Raw genomic sequence first — 16,869 nt, 5'->3', positions numbered from 1 at the left:
GGGCACCAGGAGGTTACTCACCCAGAACCGGAAAATGCCAGCATACTTCTCAGTGAAATTCTGATTCAGGGGTACGACCCGGCTCAGGATGTCCTGGTGCAAAGTCAGAGCTTGCAAAGCAGCCAAGAACCAGCAGTCACCTAAGCCAGAGAGCATAGTGTCTGCGTGGATGTACTTACTGCACATCCAGGCACATTCTACAAGTGTCTGCCGGGATCTATTGAAGACTTATTATGCCTCGTCCCAATTGCTTCCCTCTCTGGGCTTGTAGCCTAGTTTAGTAGAAGGGAAAGATATACTGGGGGGAAAAGACAGTGAGTAAGCAGAAGGTGGGCAGGAGCATTGGCTGGAATCTCAACTTGCCACCAAGAATTGAGCCACATTCCTGGACCACCTTTTAGCTTCCTGAATGCCACATCCTCAGGAACAAACACAACCAAAATCTTCTAAAGTCCTGCCTCCGTAACTGGTTTATGTTCTTCTGGGAAAGCCTCAACACTTCTGGGATCTATTTCCACGTCTGTGAAACAGGTATCACTACATTTGTGCCTTCCCTTGTGGCCAAGGGTTTTTCTATTCCCCTGAAAAGAAAGTTGGGGATGAGGATAGACTTGCTTGAACTCTACCTGGGCATCTAGTGAATTCTGTGCCAAAAAGGACTCATTGTGGGGACTAGAGCAGAATGAGCACATCCTCCCAAGACAACTTAGACCTGTAAACTGGTAATGAGAATTATCCCAGGGCAAGCTTTGGCATTCCCATGCATCCCCAGAAGACCAGCTGTTATTATTTTCCTGGCAAAAGACACAGCACTTCAAGGTGGAGCTCAGGGTGGCCATCTCTCCCACTGGGATCTCTCAATTCCCCCCTTTCCAACCCCACTCTGCCTTGGCTGGGCCTGGTTTGAAGCTGCCAGGCCTGTGTCTCCAAGGGCTGTACAGACTTACCTACCACTCCCTGGCACAGGTCCAGCCTTTTGGCATTAGGAGAATAGAACTGGGGATTGCTGTGCAGCTCCTGTGGGGATAGATAGAACTGTCCTTCTAACCAAGAAGAAGCTCCTTGAGCTACAGTGACCATGGCTTCCCATACCCCAAGACCGCACTTATGGGGACTTAGATTTAGAATATATGTGAAATTGGGGCTATCCCAGAGAGTCTGGCGTACAGATTCAGCCCGTCTCATTTCCCATTGCTTCTGGCAGCCCATGTCAGCCGGAGTCCTGGAGGACTCTGTGTGGATACTGAGGTATAACACTTGTGTCCAAAATGCCTCTCCTTAGAGTTTCTGTTAAAATGGAAGTATGCCTCTTAGGGGATGTTTACATTTTTCCTAGAGATCTTCCCACTCTCCTTATTCTAGTCCTACATCTCCCTCCCATTCCCCCCCCACCCCAAAATAATGTCATCTTTGCATTTCTGTTTCCATGCTGAGATGTGGGTGAGGCAGCCATAGGAGGTAAAGCAGATAGTCCCTGCTCTTCCCCCTGCATTAAGACCCTCAGGTTCTGCATTGGCACAGCTCACCCAAGGTCAGGTATGTGATAGACTCTGTGTCAGCGGTTCCCAAATTTTCTGGGAAAAGAAGGATCTTGGAGGCTCTCTAGTTTAGGAGGCCCACTCAGGAATTTTGCACACATAAGGGACGTAGTCTGGGGCCATACACTTTGGTGAGAAGGTTGAACAGGGCCCAGAAGGGCAGGGAATCTGCAGCCCAGGCTGAGGACTCCACTTCATTCCCTAGCCATGTTTGGGAAATCTATTGTGTAAATCAAGTTGGGCGAGGGCTGGATTGCCTTTGAACACATTAAGTTGTCTTTTAAAGAAACTGTCAAAGCACTTTAGAAAGTGAATAGTGTTGTTGTAAAATGATTAATAACTTCTTAATTTATGTGTTCCGTGGGCCTGACTTGGGATTGGGAGTGAAGATATGTGAGAATGTGCCTCTCTGGCCGGTAACATCGATGGCAGCTCAGGATGCCCTGCCATCTTGAATGAGGCCCAACAGTACTTCAGCTGCTGCTGCCCCCCCCCCCCCATTTCTGGGTAGAGGCTGAGGAAGAGCCACATCTCAGGCCCTCTCAGCGCCACCCCTGGTTTTATCCATCTTGAAAATGGGAATGTGGGCACTCGCCCATGCCCCTCATGTGGGGACCAATGTCAGTAAGACATGGCATTTGGAACACCATCTCAAGGAAAGTCTGGGTTGACCTGTGTGTGCGTGTGTGTGTGTGTGTGTGTGTGTGTGTTTGCGAGTGTGTTGTAGGGAAGCACCGTCTTCCCTTACCGGAGGCCTCTTCCACTGCAGGCCTGGAGGCAGCTTCCTCAATAAAGGCCCACTGCCCACAGAGTGCAGGCTGGCTGGGAAGCTGTCATCTTCAAAGAGGCGGCCTTCCATCAGGCACACTTCCCTCAGGGCATCGTAGTCCTGCCTGGGGAGCTGTGAGGAGTCCCCCAATGAGTTCTTCCGCCCCAGCTTCCATCTGGCTCGGAAAGGTAGCCACAGAGACATGGCCAAGTGTAGATACAGACCCCAGGGGTCTTCCTGGATGGTCTCTGTTGCCTGGAATGGAGAGCCCACGTTCAGTTTACTCACTGCCTGTTGATAGCATGCCATTCCCCTGGAGAGGAGGAGGAGGAGGAGGGGGAGGAGGAGGAGGAGGAGGAGGATAGAGCGGTGAGGCAGACTGCAGCACCTGGTCTGATTCTCATCCTAGGGAGTGAAGGTCTTTGAGCACTTGTTCTGGTGGGGGCTCTGGGCTCCCCCAGCCCAGACCTGAGGAAAAGGAGGGATCTCTCCAGGCTCAGGGCTGGGACCTGGGGCCCTGACTATACCAATGTCACAGGGACATTGCTGCTTGGGGGTGGGGCAGGGAGGAGAGCAACAGGAAGTTGAAGCTCGGGTCATAAGGCTTGAGGGTCCCTGTGTCAGACAAGGAAGGAGCCTCAGCTGCCCCTTCTATCCTGCCTGGCAGGGCCCACCTGCTGTTACCCCCAAGCTCATACATGTCCTTCCTCCTGCTCTAATGTCCTCCTCTGTCTTCCTTGCAAAACCATGTCTCTTGCTTTCCTCCTTCTACATATTCTTCAAATTAACTCCTACCTTAAAGACATTTTTGGTAATGTAAAAAAAAAAAAAAAAAACCACATACATATTATGGTGAATACTGACAGTTGCCTGGACCTACCCATTCCTTCCTTTGACTTATTAATAGGATTCTAGTTTTAAACACTTGATTTCCCAGAGCTACTTGCAGGACAGGTTGGCCACCAATATACAGCAGGCCAGTGAGATAAAGGTGGCAGTCTCCCAGGTGGGGCTCTTAGAAAAGCTGTGACTTTCCCAAATTTCCTTTTGACTTCCTCCCATTCCCATTCCTGGAAAGTAGAAGTAACACCTCGAGAGGGACCACTAGGAAAAAGCCACATACTAGAAGGAGTCTGGATCTTTATGACTTCCTTGAACAAATGGTCCAGCCTTGGTGGCCTGCCTCTAGACTTATTACATGAGAAGGATAAACCATCTGCTTACTTAAGCTTTGGTAATGACCAGACTCTGCAGTGCTCTCCATGTTAGCCAGTGTTATGTGTTTCTATTGCATGCAATCATAGCATTCTCAAGTGATACTCAATAGCCTGTAAAATTTTACATACACTTGTGAGAGATCAATGGATCCTTCTTTGAAGCTTGTCAACAAGCTTCACATTAAGAGTTCTGCCGGCCAAGTGGACTCCACCAAACCCAAAATTTTAGCATATTTTTATATCTCCTACATCTGTTTTTGTGCAGTAATGAGTCATCATATCCAGTGTTTCCCAAAAATTATTTTAGCGGTGGAGTTCCTTCTTCAAGTGAAATCCTACAGAAAACCAAGTATACAGGCTTAAATGTGCAGGTTGGACCACAGTGCATCTTTGCAAGATTTCTCATTTTATGGTTTGAAAACCACCAATCTTATCTATCCTCTCTCATTTTTCAAGTGTTAAAACCAAAACCCATTCATCCATTGACTCACCAAAAATTTTATTGGGAATTGGTTATTGGCCAGGCTTGAGCTAAGCACCATTCATCAGAGACAGTACCAGCCCTCATGGCTTTTCTAGCTTCATGGGGATCAAGTGATTTTCCCAGTGCTACACAGGGAAATTTCATCAGAGCCCTCTCCTGAACCCAGGGCTCTCACTCTCATAACAGTGCTTGGCACTCAATGCCAACTGCCTCCATTTGCACCGGTACAGTACTTGGGACAGAAAGTATATGCACTAAAAGCAGCCTACAGACAAGTCTATGCCAAGTATGAGTACTCCCTCCATCTGTAGGAGCGATCTGAGGGGCCTCTTCACTTGTCAAGATCTTGTCTATCCTCCAAAGTCCAACTTTATCTCCTCCACCAAGAAATCTCCCTTGTGTGTCTGGTCTTCACAGAGTTCTCCTCATCCAGACTGTCACTGTCTACCACATAGGACACCTTACTGCCTCCTAACTGGTGCTCCTCAAATTATCACTAGTGAAACACCTATATTTTTTATTTTCAGCTTGTCATAGAGTTTAATGAAAATAAATCAATACAAAAATGAAATTTTTAAAAGATATATAAAATATAAGCCCTCCTTTAAAAAAAAAATTTTTTTTTCTGGGATCCCTGGGTGGCGCAGCGGTTTAGCCCTTGCCTTTGGCCCAGGGCGCGATCCTGGAGACCTGGGATCAAATCCCACATTGGGCTCTCTGCTTGGAGCCTGCTTCTCCCTCTGCCTATGTCTCTGCCTCTCTCTCTCTCTCTCTCTGTGACTGTCATGAATAAATAAATAAAATCTTAAAAAAAATAAATAAAAAAAATAAAAATTTTTCTTCTGATTCAACAGAAATAAAATTATTTGATCAATTACTATAAACATTTCTAAACACTTACCCTTAGTTTTATTCTTAGCCCATCATGTACTGCTAGTGATCAGTTCATGAAATGGTCTTGTTCTTGGATCCCGTTGTGGGCTTTGCTCTGACTGATTCACACACAGAAACCTCCTCTGCCTAATACCTACCTGTTTTTATCCCCCACAGGATTAACACTGATGGAATGCTGTTTGCCTCACACCCTTACCTCTCTTGGAGGTTAGGGCAGTCCGATTTCTGGCTGTTCTTATTTGTCACAAATGCATGCATACTTCCTGGGGGAAGACCTGGCACCCTCCTAATCTGGGTTACAGGAATCCAAATGCTGTTACTGGGGCTTTGTGTTTTCCCCTGAGTCTCTTCCTGATATGGACTATCACAAACACAAGGCCACAAAGAGGCTAAGTCCTACTTTTTAGTCCCTTCAAACCTGAACAGCAATCCTTCACAGCTTGTGCTGTGATAAGTAACAGTAGGTCCTTTGGCTTCAGAACCAGACCCAGGCCCTCCCATGCCCTCCCTCCCAAGGGCTGGGTCACACTCAGATTGCTCTCCATGCCTGAAAACATTGCATCTCATAACAAGTTTTGGTGCCTTGCTGGGGTTCAGAGGACAAAATGCCCATCACAAGATGCTTTCACCCTCCAAATTTCAGAATGAGGCCAAACACATAAATATCTTGTCTTTAAACAATATTCTTAAGGCCCCTTAAGGGGAATCTAGACCCAAATGTGGGGAGTTGGCAGTTCTTATGTGTCTTCTATAAGTTACAACCTGTGGCTGAAGTTGGCTCATTCTCAGATTGCCACAGCATTCTGCAAAGGGCCAGGGGCATCTTGGTTGTAGTTGGAAATTAATTTTAACTATTATAAGTAAATGGTGTTGGAGCAGACCCATAATATCAGACCATGCAAATGAAGAGGGAAAAGCTGACTGAGACACATGATATTCGAGTGTGCAGCCTAAAGGCACACTGCCCATGCCTGAGCATCTATTTACTCAGCAAATAGAACCTCCATTTCCCTTTCCTACATTGGCTCTGCTTGCCTTCTCTATAGACATTAGATGCAAGGTGGAGCTCTATGATGGTGAGGGGTGTCCCTGGTGCTCATAATCCAGATGAAGCCTTTTGGTTCTAAATTGCTGATGAACACTGAGGGACATTACCAAGTAAGACACCTGAGTGCTCCATGCCTTGAGTCCCTGCCCTGATATTCGGTTATTTCACATGTGTCCTAAGCACTTACTATGTGTCAGACACTGTACCTATACTAAACACACACACATAAAGGTAGTTTTGGGGATCTGGAAAGGAAACAAAACAAATAAGAACCACATTCTCATTCACAGGTGCTACAGACCTGTAGAATCCTCCTAGGGGATGATTAATTTGCAGAGAACTCTGGCATCCTGCCACTCCCACCAAGCTGTCAGAGGTAAAATTGGAAAAGAAACCTAGGCTTCTTGCACAATGGTCGGTCTGCATGATAAAAAGCATTGGATGGGAAACATGATCAATTCCAGGCTTTTGACAGCTGGAACAAAGGAACAAGACTAACTGTCGGCTCTACCTGATTTATCTTGGGCAGGGATTGTATTTCTTTTGTGTCATAGGCTGTGGTCATGGAGCACTAGATTCGAAATTAGAAAACCCGGGAGGCATCTGGGTTTGCCCCCTCTTACTTGTGTGACCATGGGCAGACCCCTTACCCTCTCTGAGCTGGCTTCCTTACCTGTAAAATGGAGCCAACACATACATACACGTATACTGTGTATACTCTTAGGACTCAAAATAGATGATATAAAGTAGTTTGAAAAAACTTTAGTCTAAAGCAGGAATTGGCAAACCATGGCCCATGGGCCAAATCTGGCCACTGATGGTTTTTGTAAATAAAGTTCATTGAAATATATCTACACTACCTGTTTATGTACTGTCTATGGCTATCTCCACAATATACATTACAACAGCAGAGTCAGGTAGTTGCAACAGACATCATACAGTCAAAAATCCTGAAATATTTACTGGCTGGCCCTTTACAGACACAGTTGTTTAAATCACAGTCTAACTCACATAAACTGATATTGCACAATGCTAGACATGGTGGTAGGCTCCAAACAGGAATTCATAGAATAAAATGTGATTAACTAGGTCCATCATTAAGAACTTATGTTAATGCAACAGAGTTTTATCTCTAATTGATTCACTAATTTTTATAGACTCAACACTTAGTTACATTTATGTCTCAAAAAGACTTAAAGATGTAGCCTACCATTTCTTTTTGCTAAAGTCTCATCTCTAACTCATTTTTAGATGTGATGACATCAGACATTCCTGGGAAGTTCTCAGGTGGTTTTGTGGGTACTGATTATGAATAGGAAAACCCACATCTCTATGTACAGATCACGACCTGTCTGTAAAAGAGGAAATTGTTCTGCTATGTAGGGGAGCAAAATTCGCCACCCCAAGGTGTGTCTCTTTGGCATGTGGATTACATTAGGCTATTTATTTTTAAGAAACAGAAGATTCAAGAAATTTGTCTTTTTTGGCTCTCTCCTAACTGCCGAAGAGAATTTAGATAGAGGACTTATTTCAGAAAAGGGACCATTACTATAAATAACTACAGGACAATATGAACTATATGCGGTAGAGAGGATGGGACCTAGAAAAGTCTGTTGGTTAAAATTCCTCTCTATCTACCATTGTTGCTTAAGCCCAGCAAACATTTTTTTACTCTTACTCTTTTTCATCTTTGGACAGATTGTCTTCCTTTCCTTTCAAGCCCTAGATCTTTGCATCCTTTTCATTAGTTCTGGATGGCATATAAATATGCTTCAATTGCTGACTACCTGTGGACCTCATATTTTTGGAGCCCTCTTGCTTACATAATTAAGTTTGATTTTCTCCTGTTCATCCGTTTCATGTCAATTTAATTCTTAGACCAGCCAAAAGAAGCTGGAAGGGTAGAGGAAAATTTTTCCTCCCCAACAGCAAAATTAATGGTTTGAAAAGATCATGAAATTTTTTACTATTTAGGTATGTCTAATTTAGATATAGTTTGCCACAGAAGACCCTAAGCATTCCTTTATTTATTAGGGAAGACATTTGACTTTGAGGAAACAATGAATGTGGCCCAACTATGAGCTATAGAAGATAAGAATGGTATATATTTTTTTCTGGCTTCCCAGAGCTAGGCAATATATATCATGAATAAACAGATGCTTGATAAATGCTTGCTAACAGGTTGACTAAATGAATGAATAAATGGTTCTTTATTTGCAAAATGTAATGAATAATAAAGCCTGCCCTCTCTGTCCCTCCTGATGTGAAGCTGAAATGAAATACAGGATATGAATTTTTTTGTGAGCTGTCAATCATTTGGCTGCTCTTCTCTTGTTCTGGTCACATCCCCAAGAACTGTTTTAGGTTGAGGTTGCTTTCAGGAGCCTCATTAACAGCCTTTCCTTCTAACCCATGTTGGCTTTGGGATTATTTTCCAGGGGAATTATGCAGATTCCAGGGCAAAGCACCCTGGGAAACAAAGCAAAATCAAGATCAGCCTTCGCCTTCAAAAAGAAAAAAGTCTCCAAAGAGAACATATACCTTGGGAGTAGACAAGGGGAGAGGCAGGAAGTGCCCTGTCTTCGCTGGTGATGCTAGGGGTTCCTATGGGCTGGCTTACTGCTTATTTGGAGATGTGAAAATTTTGTGGAGCTCTCTACCCACTCCCAACAGCCCCATCTTTCATCTGACTTCCTGGAACACTGAACAGGCATAAATCTGTGGCTTTGTAGAAGTGCAGACACCCCACATAAAGATAGCTTTCCTTGGGCTTAGGAATATCCACTTAGCCTGCGTGGAAGATGTCACTGTATATGAATCAAAGGCTAGAAGGAACTTGGTGGTCGCCCCAGTCAGCACTCCTGTGTACAGGTGAGACTTCTGAGGATGTCCAATGAGCACTCAGCCTGCTCAGCCTTATGGGAGTGAGCCCCTCATCCAGAATCCCAGTGGGGTCACTCTATTCCCTCAGGCCTGCTTCTGGTTTTATAGCTCCCACCCAGGAAATGGCCAAACCCTAGCCTGTTCTTATTTCTCCATCACCTTCCACACTTTCAATGGATTAACCCTTTCAATTTTTCTCTCTTCTGAACATTTCAAACACATTTGAATAGGAAAGAGTTTTAAAACAGATCTAAATTAGTTCCTCTTTTTTTTTTTTTCAGGAGTATTTATATCTTAAAAGAATCACAGATTTAGTGATACATTACCTGGTCAGAGAGAGGTAGCTTTTCTTCTGACTGGTCCTGCATTTATCTTCTAAGTGGCCATTCCACATCACTCCCTTCAGATCCACACAGCCCATGGCCTCAAACCAAATGGTCAGGCTCTTGGTGTTTGGGCACCTTTCTGTATAACAGCCTACAGCACACACCTCTTCTCTATCCCAACTTCTCTTTTTATGTGCACACAAATATAAGGTGTTTCTTGCTCTTTCTGCTTCAAATGCATCCACCTTTCAAAGTTCAGCTCAGGTTTCTCTTCCTCCCCAGAGTCCTCTCTGCCCCTCCAGCACATTTGATTCTTCTCCTCACAGCTGAGTCACCTCAATGATGTACCAATGTTTTCACCTTAGAAAAGGTATTCTAAGGGTTTCTGATCTTGTGTGACAGGCAGAGACCATTGTAAAAGGAGCTGCTCAGAAAGAACAGTCCTCAATCTGTTTTGACCTAGCACTTGCTTGCCCATTGTCCAAGTATGTAAACTGGGTAGAAGGATGCTGGGTAAGAGTATCCCCTGCCTCCTGCAAAGGCTCAGTCCTGGACTTGAGGAATGATGGCTTTGCAGCTTAGGTTAGGATTTGCACTCTAGAATGCCAAGCTGTGACATTAGGAACTAAGACAAAACTCTGGGGAAAGTAAGTTAATCAAAAACATCTTTTAGAAAATGGTTTGGCCATGAATACTAAAGCTAAACATATATACACCCCATGACAACAATCCCTGGGCATTATCCAACAAAAATGGTTAAATTTATGCATCAAAAGACCTATAATAACAGTGCTCATAACAGCATTATTCAAATTAGGTCTGGACTGGGAAACTATCCACATGCTCATGGACATGGATAAATAGTATTGGGCTACATTCACACAACAGAATACTATATGGCACTGAGACTGAACAAATAAGAACTACTTGCTACAATATGGATAGAATTCACAAACACCAGTACTGAGTGAAAAAAATCTAGACACAGAGACCCTATGACAGCGTTTACATAACTTTCAAAAAAAGGAAAACCAATCTATGTGTTAGGAATCAGTTTACTGGTTACCCTTGGGGTGAACACATTTATCACAAAGCCAATTATACCACTAATATATGAGTCTATTCTACTCTTTTCTATTGATTGGTTTAATGGTCAGGAGATTTATAGGGAGATTGAAAAGTGGTAGATTCAAGCTTTATTGAGTGCTTCCCCATGAGCCAAGCATCACCCTTGATGATAGGAGTACAAGATGAGTTAGAATTTCTGCCCACAGGGAAGTCATGGGCCAGTGGCCAGGCTCCCACTCTACAGAAGGCCTTCTTTTCACTGCAAGGTGCTCATTCTGTATAATGGTCAGCACCCACCAGCCTAAGAATCTTCATTCTAAAAGTCAAAGACACCTTCTCATCCTGCCTGGTCAGGGAGAGTCCCCAGGTTGAAAAACCTAGGTCTACTTCACCAGCTCATGGTTAAGATCACTATTCCAGCCCTGAGTTCCTATAGACTATACCTGGCATTTCTGGAGCAATAATGTTTAGCCTATATCCAGATGACCTCCCACCCAAACCATAAAAAAGGATTATGAACTGAGCTGAGAACTGCCAGCCTTCCTCCAGAATCATCCATAGCCCCAGTTAGTGACTTCTCATGTCCAGAGGCCAGCAAATGGCTGCAACCATGGTGATTTCTTCTTTAAATGAGTCCTAGTGCCATACTGATAACTACTACGTGAGAGATGTAGGGGAGGAAAAAGTTCTCTTTGAAGTTTTTAGGGTCCTGGCTGGGTCTAAAAATAAATCTGACAAAAACAGATTAACAAGAGAAAAGCACACAAATTTTATTGAATTTTTACACAAACATGGGAGCCTTTATAAAATGAAGACTTAAAGTGGCCAGAGCTGGAAACTTTCCTATCTTTTAGATAAAGAAAAAATTAATCTGTGAATAATTGACAAGACAAAGAAGTTTGGGCTAGAGGTAGCCCAGCTAGAACTAAGTAGTCCTTATTTTCCTTAACTAAGACAAGAATTTCCTTAATTAAGATAAGAACAAGGAAGATAAGGGTTATTTTCAGTAGGTTTATATGAAGATTCCTCTAGTACCTTTTTCTGGGCCTATAAGAGTATGTCTCCAATAAAAGGAAAATTTACTTCCCGCCTTTAGGCAGAAAAGGGAGAACTTTTCTATGTTTACCACTTCTCAAGTGCCTTCAGTTCAAAATAAGTTTTATATCAAAGAGGCATATTTTGGGGTGACATATTCTGGTCTCCTTCAGGAATTATTTCCCTCTCACAGAATGTAAGCATCATCACTGGTGTCTTCCTCACGTCTGCTTTCACAGAAGTCAAACTAGCCTCACTGTCTATTAGCACCCAGAGAACAGCCTGCCTCCCAGAACATCAGAATCCCACAAAAGGTCCCAGACAAGAACCAGCCACCTCCAGATCCCTTCCAAAATCAAGGAGGCTCAGAAAATCCCTGGAATGGTCTGAGCCCTGGGAAATGACAGCACCTAGCGACATCAATTACTCCACAAAATAACCACTGATAACAACCAAAACTGGAGGAACTCCAGAGATCCCCTATGCCCAAAGATCCCCTTATCTTAATAATGAGACTGAGGCCAAAAGGCTGAAGTCTGTCCCTTAAGGTCACGTGTATTAGGGACAGCAAAGTTGAGAACACAATTCAGGTCTTCAGACTCCTGAAGGTCTGGAGTCTTTCCATATACACTCTAACCTACAAAGTTCAAACTAGCAGAAGCAACTACCTCTTTCTCATTGTCTGAACCCAGGCACTCCAGGGGCCCCCAGGGACTCTGGGCTAAACTTGACCCTTGGAGGTCAAGAAATTTACCTGCACTGAAGATCTTGTTCCTTTAAGAAAATGGACAGGCTCTAGTCCCAGTGTAATCAAGCCTGCTGCCTGAGACCAGCCTTATATATGGACCTTTCTAAGCATATGTACTTGTCTGTAAGTCTGGGTTTCTGGCTCCCAGAGCCTCAGCTCCTCCCCACTGTAAGTTCTCTGGAAGGGAGTGGAGCACCCAGGGCTTTGTGACGGTATTGCACAAATCCGATTATTTTCTTAGAAAACCACACAGACAGAATTTGTTTCAGTAATGCCTCGACAAGAGAGAGTTAGTCATCTTCTCACTTCCAGATAAGGGAAGGTATTTGGAGATATGACTTAGAACATTATTTCATTACAGGAAATAATACAATGTTTATGGTCTTTTGTGGTCTTTAGAGTTTGATAGAGCCCGCAGGGATATTCTCTGCTGAGAAGGAACACAGTGATTCCTCTGTGCTATTAAGAAATCTCCCTCTTCTTTACCAACCCCATGTCCTGGATCCCCCATTTCTGTCCATTTGTCTTCTTGTCTTTGGCCACTCAGGACTAGAAATGACCTCCATTGATTGTTTCCTTGTATTCCACACTTGTTATTCTTCTCTCCAAACATTTCTTGGCATTTATGTGGTGACTCCTCTTTAGGTTTTCTTGGCTACCCCAGGACCTTTGTGCTAGGCTCCTAGCATGGCTTGTGCAGAGCTCAGCACAGAGACTGAGTCAGCTCTCATTTGCTTGACTCCATGCTTGTACTCCATTGCTCCCACAGGACATGGAGCAATGCCTGGCACCCACTATCAGTGGAATTAATGAGTCCCTTATATATCTGGAACTCCTTCCTCCTCTTCCTTCCAACGGCTTCTCTGCTGTAGCCTTTGCTCTGACTCTAATCCTACACACCTTGATTTTTTTGGTGCAAATATCCCTCACACATTTTAATAGTACTGGTAAGAAAAATAATACTGGTAATAATAGATATGATGGACTGAATATTTGTGTCTTCCCATAAATTGACATGTTGAAGCCCCAGCCCCTTGGTGTAGCTGTATTTGTATTAAATGAGGAAATAAAGGAGGTCATAGTGACAAGTAATCCATAGGATTACTGTCCTTATAAGAAGGGACACCAGAGATACCAGTGTGTGTGTGTGTGTGTGTGTGTGCATGCACACACACACACATGGAGAAAAGGCCATTTGCAGGTACAGTGACAGTAGGCAGCTGTCCAAATGCCAGGAGAGCTCTCACCAGAAACTGAGCCTACCAGATCTTGATCTGTGACCATGAGAAAATAAATTTCTGCTGTGGGCAGCCTGGGTGGCTCAGCGGTTTAGCGCTGCCTTCAGCCCAGGGCATGATCCTGGAGACCCGGGATCGAGTCCCACGTCGGGCTCCCTGCATGGAGCCTGCTTCTCCCTCTGCTTGTGTCTCTGCCTCTGCCTCTCTGCCTCTGTCTCTGTCTCTTATGAATAAATAAATAAAATTAAATAAATTTCTGCTGTTAAAGCCACTTAGTCTATGTTTTTTTCCTATAGCATTCTGAGCAGACTAAGACAATAGCCAAAATTCCAACATTTATCGAGCACTTGTGACATGCTAGGTACAATGCTAAGTACACCACATGCAGAATCTCAATGAATCTTTGCAACCCTGTGAGGTGGTACTATTACCCCCATTTTACAAAGACAAAGCTGAGGTACAGAGCAGTGACCCCACCGACAAACCCACAGCTGGTTAGTAACAGAGATGGAACTCAGTCCCAGGCGCATCATAATCCCCTAGCTTTTCACCACATTGATCAATAAACCACATCTTTCTGTCACCAGTAAGTCAAATCCAAAGCGTTCCTCCTGAGTTCAAAATTTTTTGAACTCTTTGCCGCCCGCCACCCCCCTTCTTGTTTAAACAGCCAGCCCTCCTTACACTATTTGGTCAGAGGGTGTTGTGTGGATAGCAGGAATAGTGGATTTAGGAATCAAAAGACAGGGGATAAAATCCGGTTTGGTTAAGAAAACTTCAATGTTCTCTTCTGAAAAATCAGCATAATGATTCATCCCTATTAGTAATATATCAAGTCATGAATGTGAAAATGTTTTCTAAAAACCGTAGCAATCTATGTGCATGCAGAGGACTGCTGCTATGACTGATCTCCAAGTTATGTCTCAGACCTAACTTTTTCATTTTTATGCCCTCACACTGGCACTTATCTTTCCTCTTATATTGGTTGTTATTTCAGGAACTTCTGGCTGGGGCTGCTTCTCAACCTTGGATACCTACCTGCTCCACGCCCAGTGCAGGGCTGAGACTCACTCACTCTATGTCAGAGCTATTTTTGTTAGGTCCCCACTAGGTTTGTCATGAACTGTGTGGAAGAGGGCAAAACCCAGTGACCATTTCCTCCTCTGACCCTCCTGTGAATTATTGTTCAGGGTGAAAGAAACAAGGCCAGGGAGGCTCACTGGCCTCTCACATGAGCCCTATGACTTATAGTCATTCAGAAGTCAGATGTTCCCTCCTCATCTGGGGATGAATCCTTCTATCTTTGTACAACATGGAGATCCCTTGACCCAGTAGTGTGCTGTGGATAAAAGTGGGTTAAGTGAATTCATGATTTACGACCAGGAGGTCATTCTCCAGGGGAAACAAGGCTTAAGAAGTGGTAAAGTCCCCAGGAGGCCTCTAGTGGCCTATATAAGCTCCAAGGCAGCAGGGCCTGAACACTTGTTGGGTTCTGGGTCTTAGAGGAAAATCCAAAGGGAAAGGAGTGACCCCTTACCTGTGCTATGCAGCAGAATATTGGAGAAGGAGCACTGGCATGAGTGTTAAGAAATGCAGATTCAGGTCCAAGTTCTGTCCCTGATTCTGTAAAGCCAGGCAAATAGGTTAGTAGGGACTTAGTAGGTTGCATAAAACAAGGAAGTTGTACTCCATCATCTCTCAGCTTTTTGTTATAACACTCTACGACTCTGTTTGGGACCTGCCTTGAACAAACATTCAAAGGAAAACAAGTTTGTTTCTGGCACCTTCTTACCCCACTTCAGGGACTCTTCAAGTGCCCTAAACAAACCTACTCTTTCCACAAACCTAAGTGCTTTCTCCAAAGTGGGTCCTTCCTTTTCCTTCAAGCAAAATTCTCATTCCTTCAGGGCACCAGAAAACAATCTGATGGAACTAGTTCTCATAAATGCCTCATAAGTGAGAGCTAGTTCTCATAAATCTGATAGAACTAGTTCTCATAAATGGAACTAGTTCCCATAACATTCTTAACCTTACTATAAGGATTTACATTTTTTTTCTTTTAAATAGAGAGCTCCTTGTCCAAACAAATTCCTGATTGTTTGAATTTCAGGCAGTGAAACAATAAGTGAAAAAGTCGAGTTGAGGATGAAGTTAAGGTGCCAAGTGTAGTACATATAACCGCTCACAAGTGTTCATTCATGTTCATATGGGTCACCTCCATTGTTTAATTCAACTCACATTAAAAAAAACAAGTAAAACTATTAGGTGTCCAACACAACCATAAATGGGAAAGACTACTAAAATACTTATGGATAAATTCTTATCATTTCTTGTGTTGATTCCTTTCTCTGTGGATACAAGAGTAAAACAAGAAAGTCAAGAGGCATTATGGCTCTGGCAAAGGTTACTACTGGCAGCCCTCTAGATTGGAATTTAAGGTCTTGGTAGTTATTTATGGCAGCACCAAAGCTTCATGGAATCAGTTGACAGATTATACTATTCTCTGATATTTTTTTCTTGCTTGATTTTTGTTTAATCATTTATGTGTTTTCAAAGCTAGGGTCAAACAAGGTAAAGAAGAGGGACTTGATTTGTGAGTTGGAGAAAGGACCACATCAAGTTCAAAAGAATGAAAGGAAAAATTGAGTGATTCCATATATGACTTTCAAGCATTAGAAATTTATCCAAAAACCACAACTATAAAAAGAGGCTTTGTGGGCTAACTCATCTCCAAGATTCCAACATAAATTCTAAGACCTAGGTTGTCAATATTTTTATATTCAAAACATTCAAAACATTCAGAATGTCATAGGAAAATATCCTTTAAGAAATTCATTACAAAGTCTGGAAAAAAAAAAACAGATAAGTTTGCTTGTTTTCAACAAGAGAGTGTTTTCCTACATTATCAAAGAGCTCACCAGAATTTCAAGGACACTTATTTCTAACTCATAACCCAAGTGAACTTGAACTGACAGGGTTTGCTGTACCTGGAAAGGGCTTGGAGGTGCACTGGAAGCCATGCAGATCAGGGAGGCAGGGCATGATGATCTGAGGGCAGAAAGGGTGAAGAAATGTAGAAATATACTAGGTTAAGCACCAGGCGGGCAGGCAGATCGCATCAGAGATAGTCCAAAATAGCAATAGTGACCTGGCCACAGAGCACAACTGGATTCCCAGAAAGGTGGCAGAAACACATCTGATATCCATCTAATTGGAAGGGAGGTTCTGGGCAGAGAGGACCTATGAGGTATTAGGATGCAAGTCAATTGCTTGATCCTAGAAAAGCAAACAAGCAAAGTTGTTGAAACAGACTTCAAGAGCCCACAGAATCTCTCAGTTGGGGCCTGGATATTTCCCCAATCTTGGGGCAGAATTGCTCACTAAATCTTGGGTGGAAAGAAACTAAATGGAAGCAGAAGCAAGAGCCTTCTTCCATCAGCCTCCATTCCAGTTACATCTTCTCTCTCCTACCTTCTCTGATCTAGTATTGGACCAGCAGAGCAGGTTTGCACAACAATTGGAGTCATACTGGGGCAATATCTAGGACACATATATGGCAGGCACCTAATGTTTCACTCAGATGGGTAAGTACATGTTAGCATTTCTGTAGCAAGTTTGTAA

At 43.4% G+C, this 16,869-nt stretch overlaps 1 protein-coding gene across 3 annotated transcripts in view; it reads right to left on the bottom strand.

Moving 5' to 3' along the window:
* CAPN14 (calpain 14) overlaps positions 1-16,360 on the bottom strand; it is a 38,194-nt gene extending 21,834 nt beyond the window's left edge. The window contains exons 1-5 of one of the 3 annotated variants that reach the window (XM_077843696.1): positions 16,236-16,360; positions 14,786-14,871; positions 2,287-2,562; positions 948-1,017; positions 22-140 (exon numbers count right to left, since the gene is read on the bottom strand). In XM_077843696.1, the coding sequence (XP_077699822.1) occupies positions 22-140; positions 948-1,017; positions 2,287-2,562; positions 14,786-14,871; positions 16,236-16,290 (606 nt within the window). In that variant the 5' untranslated portion in view covers positions 16,291-16,360. Of the gene's footprint in view, positions 1-21; positions 141-947; positions 1,018-2,286; positions 2,563-4,909; positions 5,164-12,016; positions 12,110-14,785; positions 14,872-16,235 lie in introns of those variants that run through there. The other 2 variants (XM_077843698.1, XM_077843697.1) reach the window with 2 other exon arrangements.
* Positions 16,361-16,869: the final 509 nt, after the last annotated feature.

This window comes from Canis aureus, chromosome 12, assembly GCF_053574225.1.
Source record: "Canis aureus isolate CA01 chromosome 12, VMU_Caureus_v.1.0, whole genome shotgun sequence".
NCBI classification, from domain to species: Eukaryota; Metazoa; Chordata; class Mammalia; order Carnivora; family Canidae; genus Canis; species Canis aureus.
Note: the sequence above shows the minus strand (reverse complement) of the source record. Positions and strands in the feature narration are given on the sequence as shown.